Source organism: Lissotriton vulgaris, chromosome 5 (genome assembly GCF_964263255.1).
Source record: "Lissotriton vulgaris chromosome 5, aLisVul1.2, whole genome shotgun sequence".
Taxonomy (NCBI): domain Eukaryota; kingdom Metazoa; phylum Chordata; class Amphibia; order Caudata; family Salamandridae; genus Lissotriton; species Lissotriton vulgaris.
In genome coordinates this window covers 24,591,853-24,617,633 of record NC_141693.1, presented here as the reverse complement: position 1 = coordinate 24,617,633, position 25,781 = coordinate 24,591,853, and the positions used below count along the sequence as shown (strand labels likewise).

The following is a 25,781-nucleotide window of genomic DNA, read 5'->3' as shown; positions in this document are numbered from 1 at the left end:
CAGCAAAGAGGCATCCCGGCGCTGCTAGATCGGAAAGAACACATGCTCAAGGACAGTCAGGCAAATACAGGAGCCTATGGCAGTGAGAACAAGATAGTCTTGATGGCTTTACGAAAAGCCAGCAGATTCTCAATACCACGGATGTGGGCCGGCAAGGTGTTTCATAGTTTGGCCGCTAACAACCGAAAGGAACGGCCACCCATGCGACAGAGTTTGGTGCGTGGAACCTCCACCAAGTATTGGCCCAAAGAGCGCAGGCTCCGGGTTGGCCTGTACCAGGTCAGCAATGGGAGTAGTAGAACCGGTGTCCCGGTTTTAAGGATTTTAAAAGCCATGACAAGGGCTTTAAATTTAATCTGCAACGCAATCGGGAGCCAGTGTAGTCTTCCAATCGTTGCTCTAGCAGAGCATCTGCGAGGGAGCCCAATCAAAGTTCTAGCTGCCAGATTCTGGACTCGTTGAAGTCGCAAAATCTCGGCTTTGTTCGCCCCTAGGAGCAGCACTCTGGCATAGTCCAGGCGAGAGATGATCGTGGCTTGAACTATGAGTTGGCGAGCTGTTGGCTCAAAGTACTTCAGGATAGGTTTTAGGCCTCTTAGCAAGACCACGCAAGTAGCTGCCACTCTCTTTGTGTGGGACTGAAAGCTAAGCGAGGCATCCATCCATACTCCCAGATTCTTCACTAGGGGCTTGGGCGTTGGTATAGTACCCAGCGATGCCGGCCACCAATGTTCATTCCAGAGGGCAGTGTTTTTCCCTGCCAGCAGAACCTCAGTTTTACTGGTATTAAGCTGCAGGCTGTTCTCAGACATCCACTGGGCCACTGCTGCCATACCATCTCTAAACCTCGTGGCAGACACCGATGGCCCTTCAGCTAGAGTAATGACCAGCTGTGTATCAACCGCATATGATACCAGCTCAAGGTCCCACTCTTTAGCCACGACCGCCAGGGGTTGCACATATGAATTAAACAATGATGGACTCGGTGCCGAACCTTGCGGGACTCCCTGGCCGATAGAGTGAGACTGAGAAATGTAAGGTGGTGCCCAAACCCGAAAGGATCTCTCCTCTAGGAAGGATCGAAACCACTGTAAGGCAGCTCCCGTAATCCCAACCACCTCCAATCGGTGCAGAAGGATCTCATGGGAAACCGTATCAAAGGCAGCGCTGAGTTCTAGCAGAATCAGCGCTGCACTTTGACCGGCATCAAGGATCAGCCTTAAATGTTCAGTAGAGGCAAGAAGGGCGGACTCCGTGCTATGGCCAGGCCTGAATCCGTTTTGCGACGGATCCAGACTGTTATTTTGGCTCATGTACTGAGAAAGAACATTATTAACATGGGCCTCAGCAATCTTGGCCAACCACGGGAGAAGGGAGATTGGCCTAAAGTTTTCGGGTTTGGAGGGATCTAGTGAAGGTTTCTTATTGATAGGAGCAACTTGTGCCTGTTTCCAGGCCTTAGGAACTATGGCAGTTGAGAAGGACAGGTTGAGTATTGCACTAATAGGCTGTTGAAGGTGCACCAGGGACTCCATAAATTACGCCGGTCTCATAGGATCAGATGGCGAGCCCGCTTTCACTTTCCTGCAAAGTTTGACTAGCTCTTCTCCAGAAATCTCTGGGATAGATGTTAAAGTGGTGTCTCCCGCCCTGATGTCTGCAAAATCATGTAGGCCAGGAGGGTGCAGGGGGAAGGTCTTCTGTGAATACCTAAAGCCTTAAAGTTAGGATTTTTCTCAGTTTAAGAGTAGTAAAGGTAGGAATCCTAACTTTAGGACTCCTAAACTGAGAAACATCCTAACTTTAAGACTTTCTGTATTCACAGAAGGCATTTAGGAGTCCTAAAGTTAGGACTCCTAACTTCTGTGAATACCGAAATGAGTAAGTGCTTTATGTGAATACCAAAATGAATAAGTGCCTTCTGGGAATACCAAAATGGTAGTAAGTTTAGGATTTTGACTTAACTTCGTTTTGTGAATCGGGCCCTGTGTAGTTTTACTGGCAGGTCAACTTCCAATTTAAAACCCCCTGCCAAGCCTTAATTGTCTTTTCTATTACATATAACTCACCCCTAAAGTAGGCTGTGGGTAGTTCATAGGGCAGGGTGGTATGTGTTTATAAGGCAAGACATATACTTTGTCAGGGAGTAGAAGTGTTACATTTTATAGCTTTGGGACTGTATGAAAAATGAATAACATTAATTATGTAGGTATTTTGTTGCTTGAAGTATGGAATATGAAGTATATACTGTATTTGTTTTCAGAAATCTACTTGTGTTCAAAGAAGAAATTAAGGTTCTAAAAAGGAACGGAGGAGAAATGCTCAAAAGAAACAGTACTAGTTGCAAAAAAAGGAGATAATGGACAGAATCTACTGGGAAAACCATTTGCTGGTCAGAGAACTAAGGACTTTCTTAAAACAGTCTTAAGAACAATGAAAAACATGGAAAATGATGTGACTAAAAAGAAGTTTTACGAAGAACTCAGAAACAGAAAGCAGTATCATGTTCAAAGTGGAAAAAGTTCTTAAAAAACAACTCATCTGAAAGTAAGGCAGAAATACTACAAAGACCTAAGAAGAAAAATGTTGAAAGGTAGGGTAATATAAAATTTGGAAAGTAGTATATAAGAGAATAACAGCGGCTTACATGCAAAAAGATCACATAGAAAGTGTAGTTGATGAAACATTTGTCTGGAAGCATAAACTAGTTATCTTATTAGTAGAGAGATAGAGAACACTGGATAAAACAATGTTTAGTATGAAGAGGAAAAGCTGGAAAAAAAATATTTAATAAAGCTCATTTTTGAAAAATCTTCAGAGGAGATTGGAATCGTACATTTAATACTGAGCCTCTTTAATGAAGAAAGCTACATTCAAAAGAACACATAAGTACATAGAGTTGAAACAACTATCATTGCAAAGGAGGAGATTGTTCATATGAATGTTAAAGAAATGATCACTGAAGATGTACAGGGAAGGCATAGACAGGCTCCTGTATAGAAATGGGATTGTAGCAGTATTAGCATTGTTTGGCAGGAATCAATTGATATATTAAGAGCGTTTCTATGTAAGGTTCCATGCAGAAGTCTGAAACTGAAAATTGGGATTTTGATGAGATCAAAGTCATGCAAAGTAGTGAAGTATACTAATTTGAAGGGACATTCACTAGCATGTCAATCATCGAAAGTGTGCCAAAGCACACTTTCATCACTCAAGAATGTTTGGCGTTCATCATTCTAAAATGTGGAAGTCAGTTAGGAGTCTTTACTATGATCAAGGTCTAGCCTTATGAATGGGAGAAATGAATACAGTTCTTGTGTATAGTACAGTAGCAGCCCTATAAAAGGTTTGGGAAGATGTTCAGTTTTGTTTCTTTGATCCTGAACAGGAGTCAATTGAAAATGAGGAGTTGGTGTGCACAGGTGTAGAGGAACAAAACACAGGTATTACTCTTGAAAACTTTTCACAAGAGATTTCAAAGTTTAACACAGTTTCTACTGAGAAACCAAATTGTGTTTGTATTTGTTTTCGATGCACTCATGGCAAAAGCCAAACCTGCAATGGGCTTGTATTCTCAAAAACTGAACAGGAAAACAGAGATAAGTGGCAAGAATTTGGTGCATATTTACTTGTTGAGGAACGCTTCGATTTGTCACCACAGAAAATTATAGGTAAGGATTGCTATAATAAGTTAGAGGATAATAAAATGCCAACAAGAGCAATACATAGCAATTGATAGCAATTCAAGAAGAACTTTGAGACTGAAATGTTTATGAATAAATGTTCATACAAAATATATACCCATTTCAGGCTATCGTACGCCTGGAACCGAAAACAGGGAAGTTTCCACCAACTGAGCTTGAGAAAGGCCTAAAAACGGAGTATTGAAACTGTTGGTGTAGACTGAGATGTTTGAGAACCACTTATTATTCTTGTAAATGGTGCCCCTACCAAGAGCAAAAAAATCTGGCAAGAGTTAATGGATGTTATGAAACAAAAAAAGCAACATTATACCTGGTACAAAATAATATGAGCAGTTGTCCACGATGATGACCGCCACGTACATATACCAGCAGCTGCATACCAGTCAGCCAGATTATATTCAGAGGATCCATGATTTCACCAGTGCATTACATACATTTTACATCTTCTGTTTGAGAGTGACATCTCTGGACTTTCATATGCTGTAAACCACATACTAAAGACAGGATTTAACCTTTAAAATCACGGAAAGGATGAAAACTTAGACTAAAACTTGATTAAATTGATGACGTGGCAAATTGGCAGCAAGGTATATTGGTATTGTTGTCATGGAGAACTGAAATGTATGTTGAGAAACCTAGATGTATCTACTTTGTTTCTGACACTCACTTGTTCTGATTACATGTGGGATGACCTGCTTGAACTTTTGAGAGAAGCAAACTCAAAGATTAAGGACATTATTGTGAAGACAGCAGGAAAACTTTTCTCTTTCGAGCTTGCTAATATTTTTAGATATTTTAACCACAGATTTTAACCCCATGCATGCTCATGACGGAGTCGCTCCGTCATGAGCCGCGGTTGCACTGTGCTCATGACGGAGCGGTTCTGTCATGGCCCTGCCGCCGCGCTTTCGCGGCGCTGATTTCGCGCCTGCGCGGCGCGTTCTATTGAGCGGGCGGGGCCATGACGGAACCGCTCCGTCATGAGCACAGCGCAACCGCGGCTCGTGACGGAGCGGCTCCGTCACGAGCATGCGAGTGCCGCTCGCCCCCCCCCCTAGCGCTGCGGCGGAATTGCCGCCGCAGCGAAGGGGTTAAGCCATGCTGTCTTTCATCTGCAATTAAAGAAATACTCCTCTGGGTAAAGTAACTGATTTCTTTTGGCGTAAAGGGTACCAAACAAAATGTGCACCTCATATTCACATGCTGTTATGAATAAAAGATGCACCAAAGTTTGCAACAGACAGCGATGAGTCTGCACTCTTTTTCATAGAACAGTATGTGACATGCGCTATCCCGACAGGCAGTTTTGAAAACGACCTGAGACCACAAATTCTGCTCTTTCAAACACATAGATGTGGGATGTACTGCCGTACTGCCATTAAAAATACAGATGCAAAGGAGATTTTACACAAGATGTCAATTTGGATTTACACAACGTGTCATTTCTCAAGGGAGAATTACATTTTTTTTGTCTGCAGTCAGACATACATTGACACAGATCACCGAAAAACACAAATCACTTGAGAAGAAGACAGGCCTCCAAGTAATTTTATGACTATAACCCTGTTATTCTCAAAATGCAGAATGCAAATATGGATATACAATTTGTTGTAGAAAACTCTGTTGATGTTACTTGGTATGTCACTTCATACATTACAAAATCAGAGAAACCAGAGAGGCGATGAGGGAGAAGATTTCTGCAAACAAAACTGTAACCACGCAATTATACAGCTTCAGCTTGAAAATGCTTTCCCAAAGAGAGATGGGGTCCTATGAGTGCTGTGTCCATTTGAGCTCAACCAATTTGTTCTTGAAGTCAAGGGGAATCATTTGGATAAGTCTTGGCCTAGCAAGTATGCAAAAAATAGTGTTAAAGTATTTTTCAGAAATTCACTATCTAGTAGAGTTTGAACCTGAAAGTACAGGCATTTTGAAACCGAATATGCTGGACACATACTTTCCAAGAACGAATCCACATCAAGAAAACATGTGCCTTTATGAAGTACTTGAACACTGCAAACACAAAAGCAATGTAACAGAAAACACAGAAGAAGGGGAATATGCAATGCTTGGATGTAATGATTGTTTGGTGGGACAAGCAAAAGGAAACTAATTAACCATAGAAAATGTAGTTGCCAAACCATAGACTGAAAAGAGTTTTTCTATTTGGCACTTCTACATCTCTTCAAGCCTTGTCGTGCTGAATTGAAATTACAAATAAGTCTTCCAAAACTATTTGAAAATGTTAATTGATTAAATTGAGCAGAACCAAACGGTTCCTGCTGAGGTAGCTAAAGAGAGTTCATCAAGCAGCCAAAGTTCAGGACCACTAAGTCAAGATCCCCTTGTTAAACCAATTATTGAAAACAAAGCTGAAATAGCAATGAATGAGTCGGTAACTTTAATGGAACAAGCAAGACAGGAAATTGTTGATTTTGAGCAATTAGTTGAACAACTGAATGACGAACAGAAAACAATTTATATGAAAGTAAAAGAGAAAAAAGGGCATGGATTCCTCCATGAGAAGAAAGAATGCAAATGCTTATCATTGAAGCCTAAACTATTTACATCAGTGGTCAAGCCGGCACTGGAAAAATCTTTTTAATTAAAGTTCTCACCACTTACCTACAGAGGACTACAGATTAAAATGTACTGTGTGTAATAACAGCACCAACTGAGCTCGCTGCACAAAACATTAAAGGGATTACTTTCCATCAACAGTTTATGCTACCGGATGAACATGGCAATAAACTTGAATAACAGAAGTTATCCAGTGAAGCTTGTCATGAATTCTCAAGAGTACTGAAGAAAATTAAGCCTTTAATAATTGATGAGGTGAGCATGGTCTCAAACATAATGCTTGTCTTGTGTTAACTTAAGAATGCAACAGATTTTAAAAACAGAGTACAATGTGCTGTTTGAAGAAAAGCATTCAATTGTCTTCGAAGACCTATTGCAACTTAACCCCATCAAAGGACAGCCTGTTTTCAATATGCTTCTCCATGATTAAACTCTAAGGGCGAGATTTACGACCCTTTTTTGCGGATGCAAATTGAGGATACTCCCGTTTGCGGCCCTAAAAAAGGGTAACAGCATGTACAAATGCTATTTTGCGAGTCACTGACTTGCAAAATAGCATTTGCAACTCTCACAATTAGTAAGGGGCGTCCCTTCCTATTTGCGAGTCAACAAGCTATGTACTAATGTTTTGCATCCGCATTTGCAGCGCAAAACACTTGCAGTTTACCGCCTACTTCAAGTCGATGGTAAACCACTTGCAAATGTGAGTATCTGGGAAAATACTTTTAAGAGCAGGTAGTTGTCCTAGAGACAACTGCCTGCCCTTAAAAAAATGAAACTGAAAAGTTTCATTTTTCTTTTTTAAATGCATCCAGTTTTCCTCTATGGAAAATGGGCTGCATTAAAAAAAGAAAAAAGAAAAATGCTTTCTTAAAAAAGCAGTCCCAGACATGGTGGTCTGCTGAGCCCAGCAGGCCACCATCCCTGGGAGGGCTGGCATTCCCAATAGGCTGAGAATTTGCAATAGGCTCTTAGATAATATTGAGCCTTGCATTTTGCAACTATATTAAGGTGGAATCTGACTGCATGGTTACCCCCACTTTTTTCCAGGTGTTTTGCAGTTTTTCAACTAGTTTAACTGGGATCCTGCTAATCAGGACCTCAGTTTATCTGATTTCTCCCTAAATTGATTGCATGTAATTTAGGTACACTCCAGATTGGATTATGGGGTACCCTTATAAGTCCCTAGGATATGGTATACTATGTAACTAGGGCATAGGTACACCAGAGGCATCCAATGGACTGCAGCATGTATTATGCCAACCCGGAGAGGCCACTCAAATTGACACCACAGGTCTGCTACTCCAACCTGTGTAAGGTGGTGCATGCATCCCTTACTTAGATATAGGGTAAATATATATACCTTATCACTGCACATATTAACCTAACAGTTACCCCAATGCAGGCCTCATCAATCCTGAAGGCAGGGTGCTGGGTTTTGTGTGAGAGGGTGCCCATGCATGAGCAGAGCCCCTCTGCATCCTTTGGAATCAATTTTCCGGGGTTGTTCTGTGATGCAGCCAACCATATACTCTTAAGAGCAATATAACCTCACAGTAAATGCTAACTTTAAAACGGCTGCAAGGAAACATGTTGTGTTTGGTGTCAAACACCTTGGAATCATACCTCCCCACCAGTAACTGGTGAGGGAGGTTTGATTCCACCATCCTGGAGGGAGTAATATGACAACACCGGTACACCCAGTACCAGGTTTCTCGACCATGGCATCACAAGATGGATGCTGCTAGCCATAGACACGAGTCTGCCCTTCTGCTGCTGGACAAAACTCCAGCAGGGGAAGGCTTGACAATAGGTTTCCTGTCACAGGGAGGTGTGACCACCTCCCAAACAGGCTTTAGTTTACTGGGGCTGGGTGGGTGCACTCTGAGAGTGATTTCATGTCTGCACTGGGGGCACATTTGCTATCCCTGTGCATAGTCCAGCTCAAACCGGTTGCTGGAGCCATTTTCTCCTGCTCTGGTGTGAAACTGAACAAAGGACATGGGTATAGCCACCCCTCTGTTCTGACCCTCCCATAGGTGGGTCCCCCGAGTTTGTCCCACCCCTTCCTCAGGTATAAAGTAGGAACCCCCGACAACAGGACTTTAGATTTTACCTGGACTACACTATGATACAGAAATCAAGTACTTCGACTTTCTGCACGACGCTGGACAACTGAAGAATCTCCCTTGGAGTAAATGAGTTACTTCCTTGCTAAGCAGGCACCAGGATGCATCCGACCGTTTTGCATCTATGAAGCTCCTGAAGACTCTGAAGATAACTGCAACACAGGAGGTGAGTTGCCATGGTCTCAGAGGTTGATCTGCACTCCCAGGTATTCTGAAGCCCGTATCTCTCGTGGGGACATTGCACCCCGAACCCCTGTCCACTGTGTACATTTGCAGCCGAATATGCTTTCCAACGACCCATGAGGCTGTGCTTTGGATACTTGTAGTCCTGACCCAGAGCAGTGTTTTTACTGAGGATTTCCAGCCTACACTCCACGAGTGTTCCTTGGGCTGGTATTTTGTGATTCCTCTTGAGGTCCCTTCACGATCCCTAGTCCGTTGGCCTGTGGGTCCCGGTGTAGGTAACTTTGACTTTCCGTGGGCATTCCTGGTTACGCCAGAAATGCCCTGACTCTCCATTTCTTGGAGAGTTCCCAGGACCTTGCTGGTCCTCACCGAAACTGATTTCCTCTGACCGCGTGGGTTGCAGTTGCCAAGGTTTCTTGGTGTTCCATCTGGACACTGTCCCCCCAGCACTCGACAAACTTTGTGGGACAGCTCACCTCCAGACTTTGGTCATCCTTGACATCTCCTGGTCCCCGTTGCTGCAGAGTCAAGCATTGCGTCAACTCACCTGAAGCACCCGACATTGGTGGGCATTCGTCTACCGAGCCCCTGGTTACCCTGAAGTGACCCAGACTCTGCCCCCTCAGCTTTCATGTTCTTCTCTTCTCCGATCTAGGCTTGGATCACACCGGACACTTTTCATCTTCATGGCAGCAGCACTTTTCAGCATCACAGCATTGAAAACGATGAAGATTCCCGACATCTCTTGACACCTATGCACCCGGCTTCCCTGGGTTAGGGTAACACGGGTACTCCGGTACTCATAAGGATGCTGACCTTAGAACCTTCTATGTTTGAAAGAGTTTGCTCAAAGTCCTCTCCGAAGTGTCCTTAATCTTTAAAATCCCAACCACAACTTTCCAATAGAGTTGTACGGAGCTCGCGCCTGTGTTCTCACACTACACACATCCTCCATTTGTCACCCTTGTCACTACTTTGGGGGGTTCTTTGGGGTCCCAGAGATTCTACATGCTCTAGACACTGTATCTAATCAAGTTGGAGTTGTTATTCCACTTTCTTATATGGTATATGGTTTGGTCTCCCCCTGAAGAATTCTGTGTATTTACTGTCACTCTAGTGATTTATTATTGTATGCTTTGTTCTCTAATCTCATAAAGAGGTTAGTTGAGAGTGTTTATTAATAAATACATATATTTATATATTCCTTGTGTGGTTCTCCTTTCATTTGGTCATTCAGGAGGTTATAGGCTGGTAAAACAAGCTGCTTTACATTCCTTTGAGACTTAGCCTGAAGGCTGCTCTCCATAGCTACCTCTAGGATCGCTTTCAATAAAGGTTGCCTTTAACGTAATCATCAATAAGGGTTGCTTGCATTGGTACAAGGTGCCCACTATAATTAGTGGTCAGCATATACCAGGCCAACTTCACAGAAGGGACACCATTGGGAATCACAAAACAGTGTAATAACACTGTTGTACATTTCATTAGGCGCCTTGTAATTTGTGACCCGCAATGAGTCGCAAATTGTGAGTTGCTAAATGAAAGGGTTGTACATCTGGCCCTAAATTCTGGCTAAATTTCCAATACAAGTAACTATTTAAGAATATGCGCTCAGCATCTGAAGTGGAATACGGAAATATTCTGAAGGATATTCGAGTAGGAGTTCTGACAAAGGAGGAGAAACGTACCTTAGAACGCCGACTTATCAAGAAACTATTTCCCCCTAACAACGCAGCAGCAAAGATAAAGTTCAATTTCATTGAAGAGGGGAAATCCATAGTCTCTTTAATGCCTATTCAGGAGTGGTCCACTTTTAACAAATAGTTACTAAACCTCGAGAAAGAATTCATTGTGGAAATTACATCAGTCAACAAAATAGAACAGGACGGAGTGACAATACTGATAAATGGAAAACTACAAGCAAAATAGGATTCAGTAGAGAAATCTGTATCCAGGACTGCAGGATTAGAAAAGTCCTTATGAGTGTGCACAATCTGTAGAGTAATTTTGCAACATAATTTAAAATGTTCAGGAAGGATTTGTAAATGGTGCGATTGGTAAAGTTATTGATTTCATTCTCTTTCTAAATAGGGAATAAGTTGACTACGTAGCTATAACATGTGAGCAGATTGATGGTGTGAAGCAGATTGGCCGATGTGTTGTTGTGAAAGACTTATATGTTGAGTGGCACAGATCCCACTCTCGCTAGAGTATGCTGTAACGATCCATAAATCACATTGTTTAAGTGTAGATGTATCCGTTAATATAACTGGAAGTACCGTGTTTAAATCTGGTATGTCATACATAGCATTGTTGTAAGTTGTAACATTGTTCGGTTTGCTTTTGGTTGATTTTGATGATAAAAAAGTCAGTGTTGATGCATGTTGTGTCAGAGAGTACAATCGGTTCAGAAGTGTATCCACTCTTCATTACGACATTATCCTATTTATGGGAAACAGACCATTTGTCCTAAGCGGAAGAACCTTTTTTATTTATTTTAAATGTTTTATTTTTTATTTATTTTCTCTAAAAATGTTTTTTTTTTGTTTATTCAAGAAATATCTAAAACACAGTGCTTGTGAGCAAAAAGCACAAAATCTGCTGTAATGGTAGAAAAAATCTAACATTTGTGTGTGTTGATGATCTGAGCTAGAACAGGGTTTGACTGTTCTCCTATGCTCAACCTTTTTTTTTGTACTTCAAGCAAAATTAACCCACATATGCAAATTCAGGAACTGTTCTTAGAATATCCCTAATGACTTGATCAAGTGATGAGGGGGCATATTATCTAGGGGGGAGATAGGCAATTTTTGCCACTTTAGCGGCCGGTTTTGGCTGCTAAGCAGCGATAATACTATTGTCCTATTAGCAAGCTGTCGCTAACAGCAGTTAGCGACAGCTTGTAGGCGATAGGGAGCGGTTTGGGGCCCGCTTTGCATTTCAACGATATTTATCGCTAATGAAATGCAAAGTGGACATACCCAACCTGTTAGCGACTGAAAACAGTCGCTAACATCGCTAGCAGCACAGGTGTAGCGATGGAAATATTCGCGCTAAGCGACTATATCTCCAAAAACTAACGCCTGCTCAGACCAGTTCTTAGCCATTATATCCAATGGGAGGTGGATATAATGGTTAAGACCCTGTTAGCGATAATGCTTGAATATCGCTGTATTCTCAGCGATATTCACGGATTTTGCCACTATCACCGGGAATTGTATCGCTTTTGAGATAAACGTTGCTAATAGCACGTTATCTCAGCGACAAAATCCCTTGATGCGAGGCGATAAAAAAATTGACGCTAACCCTACTTAGCGATAAATAACGCTATTTGTTGATAATATGCTCCCAGATGCCTGGTTGTGCTTCAGCACCAGCAGATGTTGCTTGCTGTCTCTGCTCTAGTTCTCTCGCTGCTTGTGCCAGATGATTGGAATTGGCCTAACAGCTTGGGCGTTCGACCTCAAATCTGGGGAACTGGGGTGCATATTATCAACATATAGCGAGTTAGCAGCAATATTTTTATCGCCGCGCATCACGGGATTTTATCACTGAGATAACGTGCTATTGTTATGTTATGTTATGTTATAAAGCTCTTCTATAGCGCGCGGCTACTCACAAGAGTGTCCCGGCGCTTTGGCAAAGAGAAAAAAAAGTCAGTACATAACACAGTGCTCTACGCAGGTGGCAAAGATATTACTGGGTGAAAAGCCACGTCTTCAGCTCTTTTCGAAACGCGAGCAAATTGGACAATGATCGCACAGCAATTGAGAGCTCGTTCCAACAGCAAGGTGCCAGATAACGAAAAGAGCGGCCTCCAGTACGGGCTCGCTTAATTATAGGGACAATAGCTTTTGCTTGTTGTGCAGACCTCAAGGTTCTCGTTGGGACATAAAAAGCCATCCGTTTCCGGAGATACTTAGGGCCGATGTGATGAAGGGCTTTAAAGGCCAGAGTCAAAACTTTAAAAGTGACTCTCTTGGCAATGGGAAGCCAATGCAATTTCTCCAGCAGCTCTGACGCACGTGCCCTTCGCCGCAGTCCAAAGATAGCTCTTGCGGCCGAGTTTTGCACAACCTGCAGGCGAGCTAAGAGATATTTGGGGAGGCCTAGGTAGAGGGCATTTGCATAGTCAAGCCTCGAGCCTATCAGGGCTTGAACTATGATTTTTTTATGTTGAAGAGATATTAGGGGGAGGAATTTCCGCATCATCTTCAACATGCCAAAGCATTTTCCAGTCATTCCTATGACTTGAGGTCTAAAAGAAAGATCTATATCACATAGGACGCCCGGATTTTTGGCTTTAAATGAGGTTTCTCTAGGCGGTGCCATATCCTGTGGCCACCAGGACCTCCACTCAGGATTTGGTGGGCTTCCGAAGAAAAGCAACTCCGACTTATCGGAGTTGCATTTCAGGCTGTGTCTCTGAAACCACTCAAACACGGCTTCTAGACACTTCTCAATCTGATTGCCGTCAAAATCCTCTCCCTTGTTACATGTGAAAAGTAGCTGGGTGTCGTCAGCATAGGATATGATCTGGGCACCAAAAGACTCCGCTACCTATTAGCAACGTTTATCTCAAAAGCGATAAACGGCTGCTAAAGCGACGAAAATTGCCTATCGCCCCCTTGATAATATGCCCCAGGGTTCGAGTCTGGCAATGACGCTGGCCATCCTGTGATTCTGGGCAAATCACATAATCTCCCCTTGCCTAACAAAAAAATTAATGTATCCTCATGTAACGCAATTGGTGCTATTTAAAGTTCTCTGATAGCCGATACCTTCGGGTCAAATTTGCGCTATATAAAACTCTGAAAAATAAAAAAATGGTCTTGAGGTGCCAGGAGTACTTCTTATCTTTTATTCTTGAGAGTATCTTCTTGCAAATAATGTCATTTACTTTATTATTATTAACTTTTTGTCTTCTCGCTGGTACTCATAAGAATTGCCATACAATACTTCCTTTCTAGGATTTAACTTCCTCCTCCTCCAGTGAAGAGTTATTATGTTCCTCTGGGTGGTCTTGAGGAGCAGATTTCATCTTTGTCTAAAAAAAAACCTACAAAGTGAAACAAAATTAACAGGGGAGATAGATAGTGTGAAAAATCACAGCCATTCATAAAATATGGAGAAAAGGGGTTTAAGCTCTCTATATTAATAATTGAAAGACGTTTCTACCTATTAAATCCATTTGTTCCTCTGGGCATAGAATTTGCGATGCCATCATGATGATGTTGTGACGCCATCGCGATTTCCGAAAATGTATTTAAATTACCTTTAAAATTATTTTTCCCTATAATAATACTACTTTTAATACTTTATTAGTAAATCTCTAACCTTAAACAATACATTGATACTGTCTATATATGTGTTTAAGTGCTATCAAAAAAATACACTGGAGCCGTGACTCTTCGGCGGCACCAGATATATATACCAGAAAGGGTCCCCATGGATTTGCGACTCCCCCCAAATTATTATTTTTTAAATAAAACTTTGAAACACACCAGGGGAGGTGCCTTGTGGGACAGGTTTGTCTTCAAAATTGAATTCACAATGGAAAGCAGCACAGGCCACGGACCCAGACAGTGTGGGTGTGAGAACTGGCAGCAGCTTCTCAGGAAATGACTCTTCTTTTCCACTTCTGCGAGGTATCCCGAGTCACCTGAAAGCCTGGAGCCTCACCAGAGCAGCCAATGGAATATGGGTGTTAGGAAGACATTCATCAAATTCATGATACTTACAATGAACTGTCCTGCACCATTGATCCTAGACTGCCATCCCTGTCAAGGGCCTCTGCACCATTCTGGAGGCAACTCCACTATATTTAAGAGCAGAACCTGGAATTCAATCTGAAAATGAACTCTGATCAACCACCACAACACAAACCCTTTCAATGTGACTGAACTGTACAAGAGTCTCTTTTCAAAATGATCACAAAGGTAGACTTAATGGACACACATGTACCAGTTAACGTGTCTTTTCTATAAAAATCACATAAGTTGAAGAACACAGACACTGTAAGACAAACTACCATATTCCCAGACAGGTCAAAAGAATCATGTAGCACTAGGTTTATCATCAAGTCACTGACTAAAGGGTTGCCATATGAATAATTTCACTTCCCAAATAGACCCTGCCACTGACAGTTATAGTGCCAATGATAGCTGTAGTGTAATGAAGGCAAAGCTTTAGTGCATGCAAAATTACTCATACACCCAAACAGGCACTAACAAACCCAGCAACAGACACAAAACCCCCAATATTTCCAATAACAGAGCCAGACAGCCACTAACACGCTCAGTCAAAGACCCATACAGCAAATGACCACTCTTACACCCATACAGGCAAATACATAGTCAGGGACACATGCAAAAAATCACTCACACTTGCACTCACAGACCTATACAGCCACTTACACACCCACTCTCAAATGTCTACAGCTATACTCTGGAGAAAAAAAAGACTTTCAAAATTCTCCCAAAAAACCAATGATTACGGGGACGATTTAGTTACAAATCAACCTTAACAAAGCCTTCGAAATTCACTGAAAAAACCTACGGTTACAGGGAAGTTATAGTTATGAAATTTTATTACAGGTGCATAGGCTGGGTTTCTAGATGGTCTTCACAGGCAGACCTTCTTTATCCATAGAGTGCATTTATGGAGTTCTTTCATTTAAGCCAATGAGACCACCCAGCGTACCTTAATTCACATAGACTCAGGATGTCTGAATGCTTCACAAATATACAGAGAATAAATTAGTTTTCTTCATTATAAATATCAATAATAAATATGTTGCACTGTAGGTCAGTACATAAGACGCCTTTAAAGCTTTACAGGAGCCGCATCGCTGTAGTCCACTCGCAATGGCTACTCATAGTCCTAGGGTTCATCTGAGTATGACAGAAAAACTCTCCACGTGGCCCACTTCTACCATGCAGGAGTGTGTCAATGGGCGCCCCTATTTGTTAGGTGGAAGGAACGAGTGTAGACTCCACATCATCTTCTCCACTAAGAAGTGTTAGGGCTGGACCACTGGAGCACCAGCTTGGCAAGGAGGGTGTTCCTAGAAAGTTGCATATTCTTTAGGAAATTGGGAACCTGAGAAATGTGGACAGGTTTGCTTAAGAGAAGGGCAATTGGACTCACATTTTGTGTGCTGTAGGCCTTTGATCTTGTAAGTGTTTGTTCATGGCCGGATGGCTAGAGATTAGGATGCAATCATCAGAGGGAGTCATAAGGGCAGTGTTATTTTGAACAAACAGTAAAACATTTCCACACTGAGAACCAGCTTTTCCTGCAGTCACAGAGATGCACACATGCACTCAGTGAGACTCCAGAGTGGTAGTTCATGGTAGAGTCTTCCTGGCTGTTTTCCTCAAGGGTTAAACCGATATGTTCTGCTGTCATGCTCCCTGTTATCATCAGTTCTATCTTGGCGGTGATTATCCTGGTTATTGTCTTGAGCCCTGTGTTCCTGGTGGTGCTCCAGGGTGTGGTGGTGGGATGGGTCCCATTGACCCTGAATCTCAGGACCACTTTGTTGATAGTGAGTGTTGTATCTTGGCATGCTTGATGTCAATTCTGTCATGTTGTTTGCAGCGCTGGCAGCTGTTGGCGAATAGGAGCCTCCAAAGAACCCGGACAATCCTCCTGAGAAAACCTGAAAGAGAAGGAAGAAGGAATGTGTAAATAGCAGCACCAGACCATCAGAGATGTATTCAACACAGAATGACACCAAAGGTAGGCAACAGCAGAAGACTGTTCTCATTACTAGAAATCCTGAAGCAGCTGCTGCTGTGGGGAAGCTTCACACCTAAGGGACGCTCTGGTGAACAACAACTTCCACAGGGGGCGGAAGTAGGTGAGTGAGATGCTCCTTTCAGGGATGTGTGCTCATCAGACATTATCTCCCCACCGGAGGGTGTGCTCAAGCTGTGAAGAGTTGTTTACTTACAACATTCTTATATTATAGAAAGAACCCCCATACAGAAGAACATACTGCAGCTGTGGAGAGATGTTTCTAACAGGGGCATGGCTTATCATAAAAAATGAATCTTTATGAAATGTTCATTTTACATGAATTATTGCCTACATCCTGGAGCTGTGAAAACATAATACTTTAAGGAGATATCACATACAGGCGCGATCATGCACCAGTTGTACAACACTGGGGTATGTTCTAGGTTGAATGCGGACACTAGACATAAGGGCCCAGCTCATGCCCTTTTAAAACAATTGTTATCAGCACTGGTACATGTTCAGGATGACAGAGTGCCCACAGATTGATAATGTTGTGCTTCCAGGGCATCAACAGTTCTGCATTGCTGAAGGCCTTGGCATGATGTATCGCAGGGACTGGGGAAGAGGAGACAATGATTGGTCTGTTAGTGCATCCAACACACACTTGAAATTACCCCCAATAATCTAGGGTGTAAGCACCCAGTCAACAAGGCAGGATGATGTATGGTGCCAATATTCAGCTTGGTAATACTTGTGGCAGAGATATCACGAGGTTCGAGCGGCTTCCCATCTTGCCTATCTTTATGTAGTACATGTATACGTTCAACATCTAAGGGAAAGCCAGACCTAATCCGAAATAAAGTTCCCCTCACATACGCCAAGTACCTTGAACTTTATAGCTGGACTTACCATTAGAACATGCTAGAACAAGCCTCTTGCCAAAAAAAGAACCTGAGTATTCCACCATAGTGAACTTTGTAACATTTCTACATAAAATGTATTACCCTACTATTCCACGTAATTAGTTTAGATGGGATGGTGAATTGTGAGGCATAATGTGCAATAAAGAATTACTGACCAAAGATCTAATTGTGGAACGAGCACCTTCGCAGACCAAGCATCCCATTGCAAGATAAGGACATTTACACACATGAACAGTTACCACCCAAAGGAGAAACCTCTGAACTCGTTAGTCTTACATAGAAACTTAAACATAAAAATAATTATCAATTACTATGCCAACACCAGGACAAGGAACTAAAGGTGGGGCGTGTACAGTAGACCCGTAGAGACACTTTGAACTACTGATATGCATGAATAGTGGGATACGTTCTCTGCCATTCAAACTAAGCTCAGATGTAAGTACGAGCAGCAACAAGCATAATGTTATCGTGGCCGACCTGAAAATAACAGGCATAAGAAGGATCACAGATCAGAGACTTATGTGCAGTACTACAAAGAGGTCATAGGGGATGTAAATAGATGACATATTTCATATTAGAGTATTATTTTTTTTAAAAGATGTAGTTTCAGGTAAGTTCATCAGCAGTTTGTGGAATAACCAATGGTGTGGGAATGGTGTCCAGTTCCTCTGTGTCCATCTGGGGGTCATCACCACATTTTCTTGATTCAGTAGATATAAATGTTGCGGTTTTTGATGGATAATACAAAGCTGAAGCCAGTGCGACCACTTTGTGCTGTTCTCGCCATATGTGGGATGAAGAGAGGCCTCATCGGCTGTGTCCGTGCAATCAGTTTCTCCGTGCCACCACACAGCTTTGTCCAGGTATTGTGGTGGCTGAGGATTGTCTAGGGAGTTAGTCATGTTCTCCTTTGTCATAGGACTCAGCCCAGTTCCAGGCTACTTCTGGTTCTGTATAAGATGCGTATGATGGCCATCTGATATTGAAAGCTTCTCTGGGAATTGATAGTGTATGTTTCAGACAAAAATGTTGTAGCTTCTTTTTAACTTGCATAAACAAACAGCTCTTATTTGTACATCAATAGCATAATCAGGGAAAATCATTACCCTTGCCTTTTCAACTTTGATTAATAATTTTTTTCTGGCATCCATCAGGATAGCATCTCTGTCTTGATGATTTAAGATTCTGGCAAAATTGGCCTTGATGGTGATCCTGGAGGTCGGCGTCTCACGGCGTCTCTGTGAGCATGTTCCACTACGAACTGAGGAAATAGTGATGCAGAAGCTATTTCAATTTTTAAGCAGAGCTCAATATAAAGAGTAGCACCAATGTCTACAAGGCCTTCAGGCAGGCCTATTATGTGGATATTATTGTGGTGGGAGCAGCACTCCACATCTTCAAGTCTGTCTTCTGTCTTCTGTAAGCCACATACACTTTGCAAGATCGTGCACCTGCTGAGCTAAATCCTCTGTTCAAGAGTGTAATTCTGTGAGGGCAGAAGCATTGTTAGGAAATTTTCTGCAAGTTTACATTTATTTTCACGTAGTAAACAAAAATCAAAGCTGTGCGGGTCTCTTCTATTGTCAAAAAATTCAGGTCCAGATTATCACGTGATTTTTCAGAGCCCTGAAAGGTGCCCGAAACAGCCAAAGGCAAAGCATCTGACATGTCTGTGCTTGCACCCGAGGCAGTCTGTTGTGTATCGCTATTCGAAACTGGTTTACGTGAACTATGTAATCTGCCCATTCACAACTAGAAGTGTCAGTATTATCAATGAGGATCTATATATATATAAAAGGTTAAACAAATGCATGTTATGAAAGTTGCAGGTAAGTATTGTGTAGAGGCCAATAAAGAGACTGTGATTTTTTGGCTGTGGTTAAGTGAACCGAAAGTAGGTCTGACATGGCCAGAGCTGCATAGTGATGACAAACAGGGATGGTGGTAGCGGACTTGGGGGAATGTGCAGCCCTTCCATGCACCAGATGATAGATAAGATGTTCAATTAGTGACAAGATGCAGAATTACCGAGCAGAAGGCAGCGCCCAACGTTCTCACTTAGGGATAAACAAAGAAAGGTAATCACTGATTAGGATGCAAAGTGTGTAATCCATCCAAAATGTTCCTTTATGATCACATAAATAATTCTCAGGTTGCTGAGTATATGAGAGAGCATGCAGCACCAGACAGTGCGTATAACACGCAGAAGTCTGAGCGCTCAGGGTCCTGGATGGCCGCGCACTGGTAATGACTGGGACGGAACTCTGCACTCACCCCTCCGGATTCTAAACCGCAGGACCAGGGTCACAAAACAAGTCCTGAACTCTGAGGTCCTACCCTCTCATCTTCAGCTTTCTCAATCACTGACTCAGAGGGCCTTGCCAGGTGCTAACCATAGCTCCAGAAAGGCGGCATCCAGGTAGTCCCACTAGTATGTCCGAATTGCATGGAGTCCGAGCACCAAAAATTAGCTACTATTGTCTCTGTTATCCACTCGTTCCCAGTCTAACAAATCACCAGTGGCATTGGCACATGATGCTGGGTAGAAACGGCACTAATGTTGCCTCCAAACCAACATTTAATATCCCTGAGGGCCCCCCAACAGGTCCTATTCGATCTGACTCCACCAGTCGCAGATTTTGTTGGAGAGCCAACAATCATGTGCTCCTACTAATGCACAGTAATTATAGTGGAATGTTGTCTAGTCCTGTGGATAGCTTTTTTTTTGTCAACAATAAATAATAGTAATGCTTCTTTTTAAGACGTGCTCTGTCACAGGATGATTATAGGAAATCATAGGTCTGTTCAATAAAGTGTTTTATTGGATTAGGGAAACAGGGAGCCACTGTCCTGTTATTAGGGCTCACACTGTTGGTATTGGGAGATTCATCGTGGCCCAGGACTCCCTGAGCTCTGAACAGCCAAAAAGAGTTGTTCCTTCAAATCCAGCTTTGGCCTCTGGATTATTAAATATAAGATTTATATTTTATTCATCTGTCTCCTCAACAATTTAAATCCCTTACGCTTCTTAGTTAGGCTGAGAACAGCCTGCCAACACTGGAATTTTTCCAACTGTTACTGGGAATCGAAGATTTGTTGAGCGAGGGCCTGGGGCCCATTTCTGAATGACCCATTTAAATTTACAACAGACATCATTGCCCAATATTGCACTAACTGCAATCTCCCAGAATTTCCCTCCCATACATGTAAGTTAATCAGTCAATTAATCAGGCAATCAATAGGTTGATTTGTATAGTGCAGCTTATCACCCGAGAGGGTATCCAGGTGCTTGCAGTGTCCGAGGGACTCAGTCGAAATGCCAAGTCTTGAGTTCCTTTTTAATTTCTGATAGAGATAGGGAAATCCGGAGCAGCAGGGAGTGGACATTCCATGTCTCCACTGCATGGCAGGCGAAGGCGCTGCCTTTGTTCATGCTTCTGTTGATGCGGGGCGTTTGTACGAGTGAGAGTGATGCATAGTGTAGATGTCTGACTGGTTGTTGGATGTTCAGGTGGTGCTTGACTTAGGCAGGTCCTTGGTTGCCCATCTGTAACACCTGGAGGTGAGTGATGGTTAAATGGATCCAGCTGCCCCACTGATGTCCTTAGGGCAGACAAGATGATGCCCACTCATCCACTATCTTCTAAGCTCATAAATTGAAACTAGTTTATCAACTTTATATCTAATGTGACAATTTTAAAATACAGCAACAAATGTGAGGTTCCATTCTGACATCCCTGCCTCTTAGATATTTGAGACAATATTGAAACTAAAATGGATTATTCCTTCATAGAAACACTACATTGGCTAAAATGATAGATCTGGTGACGGCCACGATGAAAGAAGGCCCAGAGGAAATTTCATTTATGCAGGTGTAATCTTGTGTAGTTTCTAGAATTTAATTTTATGATTGTTAATTGAAATGATTGAGATTACGCCATTACACCACACTGCGTAATTGAGAATTTGTTCGGGTAAAAATCCTATTGTGTGAGAACAGGAGCAATTTACACCAACAAAAAGATAGTGTCTGTTGTTCATGTCACAGATAATCTTCATTATTTCTTTTAGCATGAACTTCATTCTCTGCCCAAAATAGACACAAGGTATTTTATGTAATAACGTGTAATTTTGCATAGTTTTTAAGTATTTCACAGAATTTCTGCAACGGACATTACACAAATTTCACCAAGCCTGGTTGAATGAAACCATAACCCTCTGATCATCCCAAATAGTGCATTGATTGATTCCACTTGATTCCACTTCTCAGACTGAGTGGGTAATTCAACAGCGAGGTAGATGGGGAATCATGTTGGATGAAGATCTAATGAGTTTTAATCTGCATGGAAATATTAATATAATCAATCAATCAATCAATCAGGGGCTGGTAAAGCGCGCTACTCACTCGTGACGGTCTCAAGGCGAGGGGTGGCAGCTCCGTAATCAGTCAAAGAGCCAGGTCTTGAAGTCCTTTCTGAATGTGTGCAGGGTCGGGAAGCATCTGATATTCACAGGGAGCTCGATCCAAGTCTTAGCTGAGATGTGGGAGAAAGCTCTCCCGCCGGTTCTGTGTCTGCGGATGCCGGAGAACTCTGCCAGGGCGAGGTCGGTGGAGCGGAGGTTACTATTGGGTACGTGGAAGGATATTCTCTCGTTGAGCAATTTGGGTCTGATGGTGTGTAGGGATTTGTAGGTGTGAGTGAGGAGTTTGAAGGTGATCCTCTTCTCGAAGGGGAGGCATTGGAGGCCTCGTAGGTGTTGGGTCATGTGCTCCTGCTGTGGTGTCCCGAGGACCAGTCTGGCTGCGGCATTCTGGATGGTCAGGAGTCTAAGCAGGAAGGTTTTGTTGATTCCGGTATAGAGGGCATTGCCGTAGTCTATTTTGCTGGTGATGAGTGTGTGGATGACGGTCCTTCTGCAGTCGGAAGGGATCCATTTGAATGTCTTACGGAGGATGCGAAGGCAGTTGAAGCTGGTGGAGGAGACAGCGTTGATCTGGCGGTTCATGGAGAGGGAGGCACCAAGGATGATGCCGAGGTTGTGAGCGTGGTCTGTGGCAGTTGGTGAGCTCCCGAGGGTGGAGGGCCACCAGGCAGAGGTGCAGGGACCTCGGATGAGGACCTCGGTATTTTCTGAGTTCAGCTTCAGGCAGCTGTCCTTCATCCAGGCTGCCATGTTCTTCATTCCTTCCTGCAAACAGAGTCTGGTGTCTTCTGGAGCCTTTGTGAGCGAGAGGATGAGCTGGATGTCGATGGCATAGGATACGATGCTGAGCCCATGCGGTCTGACAATGGCAGCGAGGGGGGCCATGTAGATGTGGAAGAGTGTGGGGATGATTGAAGATCCCTGGGGTACTCCACAGTTGATTTCTGTGGGTTTGGAGAGAAAAGGAGGGAGTCGGATCCTCTGGGTTCTGCCGGAGAGGAAGGATTGGATCCAGCCGAGGGCAGATCCTTGTATTCCTGCGTTGTGTTGTCTGGCTCCAAGAGTGCGATGTAAAATGGTGTCGAAGGTTGCAGAGAGGTCTAGAAGAATGAGGCTGAGGTCCCCTTCTCAAAGGCTCTGTAAATGGTTCATAAGAGATGATCATTCTTTTTTGAGAGTCTATTTGGGTCTCTTTCAGATCATATTTCATGCCCTAATGATGAGAGGAGAGAGGGCATTGTTCATTCTTTGAGAAGATGTTGGGGTCTTTTGCAGATGATATTTCATAGCCTATTAGGGAAAGGGAGAGGACATTGTTTTATCTATGAGAGAGAGACTGTTTGTGTCTCTATAAGATGATCTGTTATACCCTATTGAGAAATCATAGAAAAGGGAGCTAAGTTCCATTACAGCCATGTTCTATATTCAGAGACGGCTGACAGAGATGTTAAAGATATAGTGCGGAGAGGTATCATCACTACTGTCTCAGGGAGCTATATTGACATCCATTGAAAGATAGCATTTAGATCAACATCCTTTCCCCTGCACACAAGCTGCTCAGTGGCATTCCATATTAAAGACTAGCAGCATTTATACCGTCCCAAAAGAGACCTATGCTCAGATCCATCCACAACAATTTAGAAAGAAGGCAACTTTGCCATCCTGAGAGAAACCCGCTACCTGGTGAGTTACCTATAGCTCTGAATCTGCTCTCTTTGAAAAAGGTTCAAATCTCCCCACTATAAACATACAGGATGCAATGTCCTTCTAGTTCTTCAAAACCATCGACTAGGCAGGCACTTTTTAAATACACTGCTATGAATGTGAGCTGTGGGTAATTTTTATTAACAATAAATGTATTTACAATAACTAACTCCCTCCTAGAGGGCACAGTGGGGGGGTGGAGAGATGATCTCTTATAATTTATATTGTGTTAACAAAAAAACTACTACCGAGAGCATTGTGTAATAAACAAATAATATTTCCTAATAAGTAGTGGGCACTTGAGAAGTGATAAGAGAATAAATCTGCTGGACAAAGATGGCTAAGCTTGACCTTTCTACAGACTTTGATAGCTAATGTTAGGGACGAGTATTACCCCCCAGAGCATCCAGTCAGCTCTTAGTACTACAATAGTCTCTAAAGCGTCCAGTGGAGATTGAATGATTCAGTACCCTGCAGCACGCTCAGAGGGTGGAGTATTACAATAGTCTCTAAAAATGTGCATTGATGGTTGAGTACTGCAGCGGCATCCAAAGCAGCCTTTTTGGGTGATGGGTTCAAAATGTCCCTAAAACGGTCAGCGTGAATGCAGTATTACAGTATTCCATGAAGTGCTTAATGATTGTGGAGTATTGCAGTAATGCCTAATGCGACTAGCATCCCTTGCTGCTTGTCAGTTTCCTCCTCCCCCATTTGCCTACTTCCACTGGACTGCTGCACGGATGAGCCTGCCCGGTGCAGGTTAGCCCTGGTAGCAAGCCTTGTCAGCCAGCTTTTTTTTAGCTTGGTTTACTTTTTAGGTAGGTTTCCAGCCCATTTAGGTAGGTTCAGCCCTCGTGTGCCCACTTGGCAGAGTTTTTTTCTTCTTCCCGCCTCCTGCCATCTGCTTCCTTCTGCCTGCCACCCCAGCATCCCTCCCAGGACCTACTAAATGGATGCAACAGCACAGTAATACTGCCAGTGCACCAAAGGCTCCCAAAAGGCAAGCCTGAATGCACACATCTGGACCACACTCTGCTCCAGGAACCCTGGCCCTCCGGGCACCCAAAAGTACTCAGTCGCAGATCTTTGAACCATGGATCCTGGACAGCAGAAACAACTGCTGTCTTGCAACTCCTCACTCCACTGCAGGACCATTCACCTGCCAAATCTGTCTCTACAACTGCAATATAGGACCTCCCGCACCATGCCCACTCTGCCAAACAAGACCATCCGAGAACCGCTCGGATGCCTCCTGATCAATGCCAGATCACTCTGCAAACTCGCCACCAAAGTCTGGGACACCATCACCACCCCGCCCCTGGCTAGACCTTCATCACAGAGACCTGGCTCAACCCCTCTGATGCTCTGAAAAATCAACAAATGGCTCTCTATAAGCAAAATAAAAACAGTCACACAAACCCTGCTCACCAGCCAGCTGGACTACGGCAAGGCACTGTAAGCAGGAACCACCACCAAACTAATGAAAATACTCCAGACGATACAGAACTCAGCAGCCAGACTGATCCTCAACCTACCCAAACAGACCCACATCACCCAACACCTGAGGAACCTCCACCGGCTTCCTGTCAAGAAAAGATGGTAATTAAATGTAATAACAGATGCCTACAAATACCACCATGGCTAAGTACCAGCATACATGAACCACGCCTGAACGAACCCCAAGATAAACAAAACATTCTCACATTATTGCAGAAACATATACACCCATAGGTTGAGATAATTTGAGGGCCAGTTATTGGTTTCTGATTGATGACTCTTATCGATGGTACCTAAATGATCACTCCCAAATGCTACCAATCAGTTCTTCCACTCCGTAGTTACCACTCAAAGAGTATCATTAACAGATTCCGGATTCAGGATCCCATTTAGTGAAGGGCCTGCAATAACTCCCAGTGACATCTGGTTAGTGGCCAGCAATTGATTAAAACTATCCCACACCTAAAGATCCCAGCCAATGCTTCATCCCAAACGACACTCAGTTAATAACTCCCAGTCAGTATCCTCTGTTGACATACTACCATCCCATTTCTCATTTTCGAGGAACTGTAATTCAGAGGCTTCCATTTTGATATTCCAATTTAGTGAGTTATATTCTGTGTCAGTCTCAGTGACTTTCATTCACTGACTCCCATTCAATGGCTAAAGTTCAATGATTTCAATTAAGCAATTTCCATTATTTGCTTTCTATTTTATCTGTAACTCTCAATCATTGACTCTTCTTTAGTGGTTCCTGCTGAGTGATTACCCTTCAGTGGCTTACAGTCAGTGACTAATATTAACTGCCTTTCGTTCAGTGATTCCTATTCAGTGACTTTCACACAGGAGGAGCTGCCCCATGTATTGAGTACCTCCTGCTTCCACCACCC

At 43.0% G+C, this 25,781-nt stretch overlaps 1 protein-coding gene across 1 annotated transcript in view; it reads right to left on the bottom strand.

Moving 5' to 3' along the window:
* Window positions 1–15,200: 15,200 nt before the first annotated feature.
* LOC147710031 (uncharacterized) overlaps window positions 15,201–25,781 on the bottom strand; it is a 76,070-nt gene continuing 65,489 nt past the window's right edge. The window contains exon 14 of the mRNA XM_086919310.1: window positions 15,201–16,262. Coding sequence (XP_086775436.1) covers window positions 15,978–16,262 — 285 coding nt within the window. The 3' untranslated portion in view covers window positions 15,201–15,977. The remainder of the gene's footprint in view (window positions 16,263–25,781) is intronic.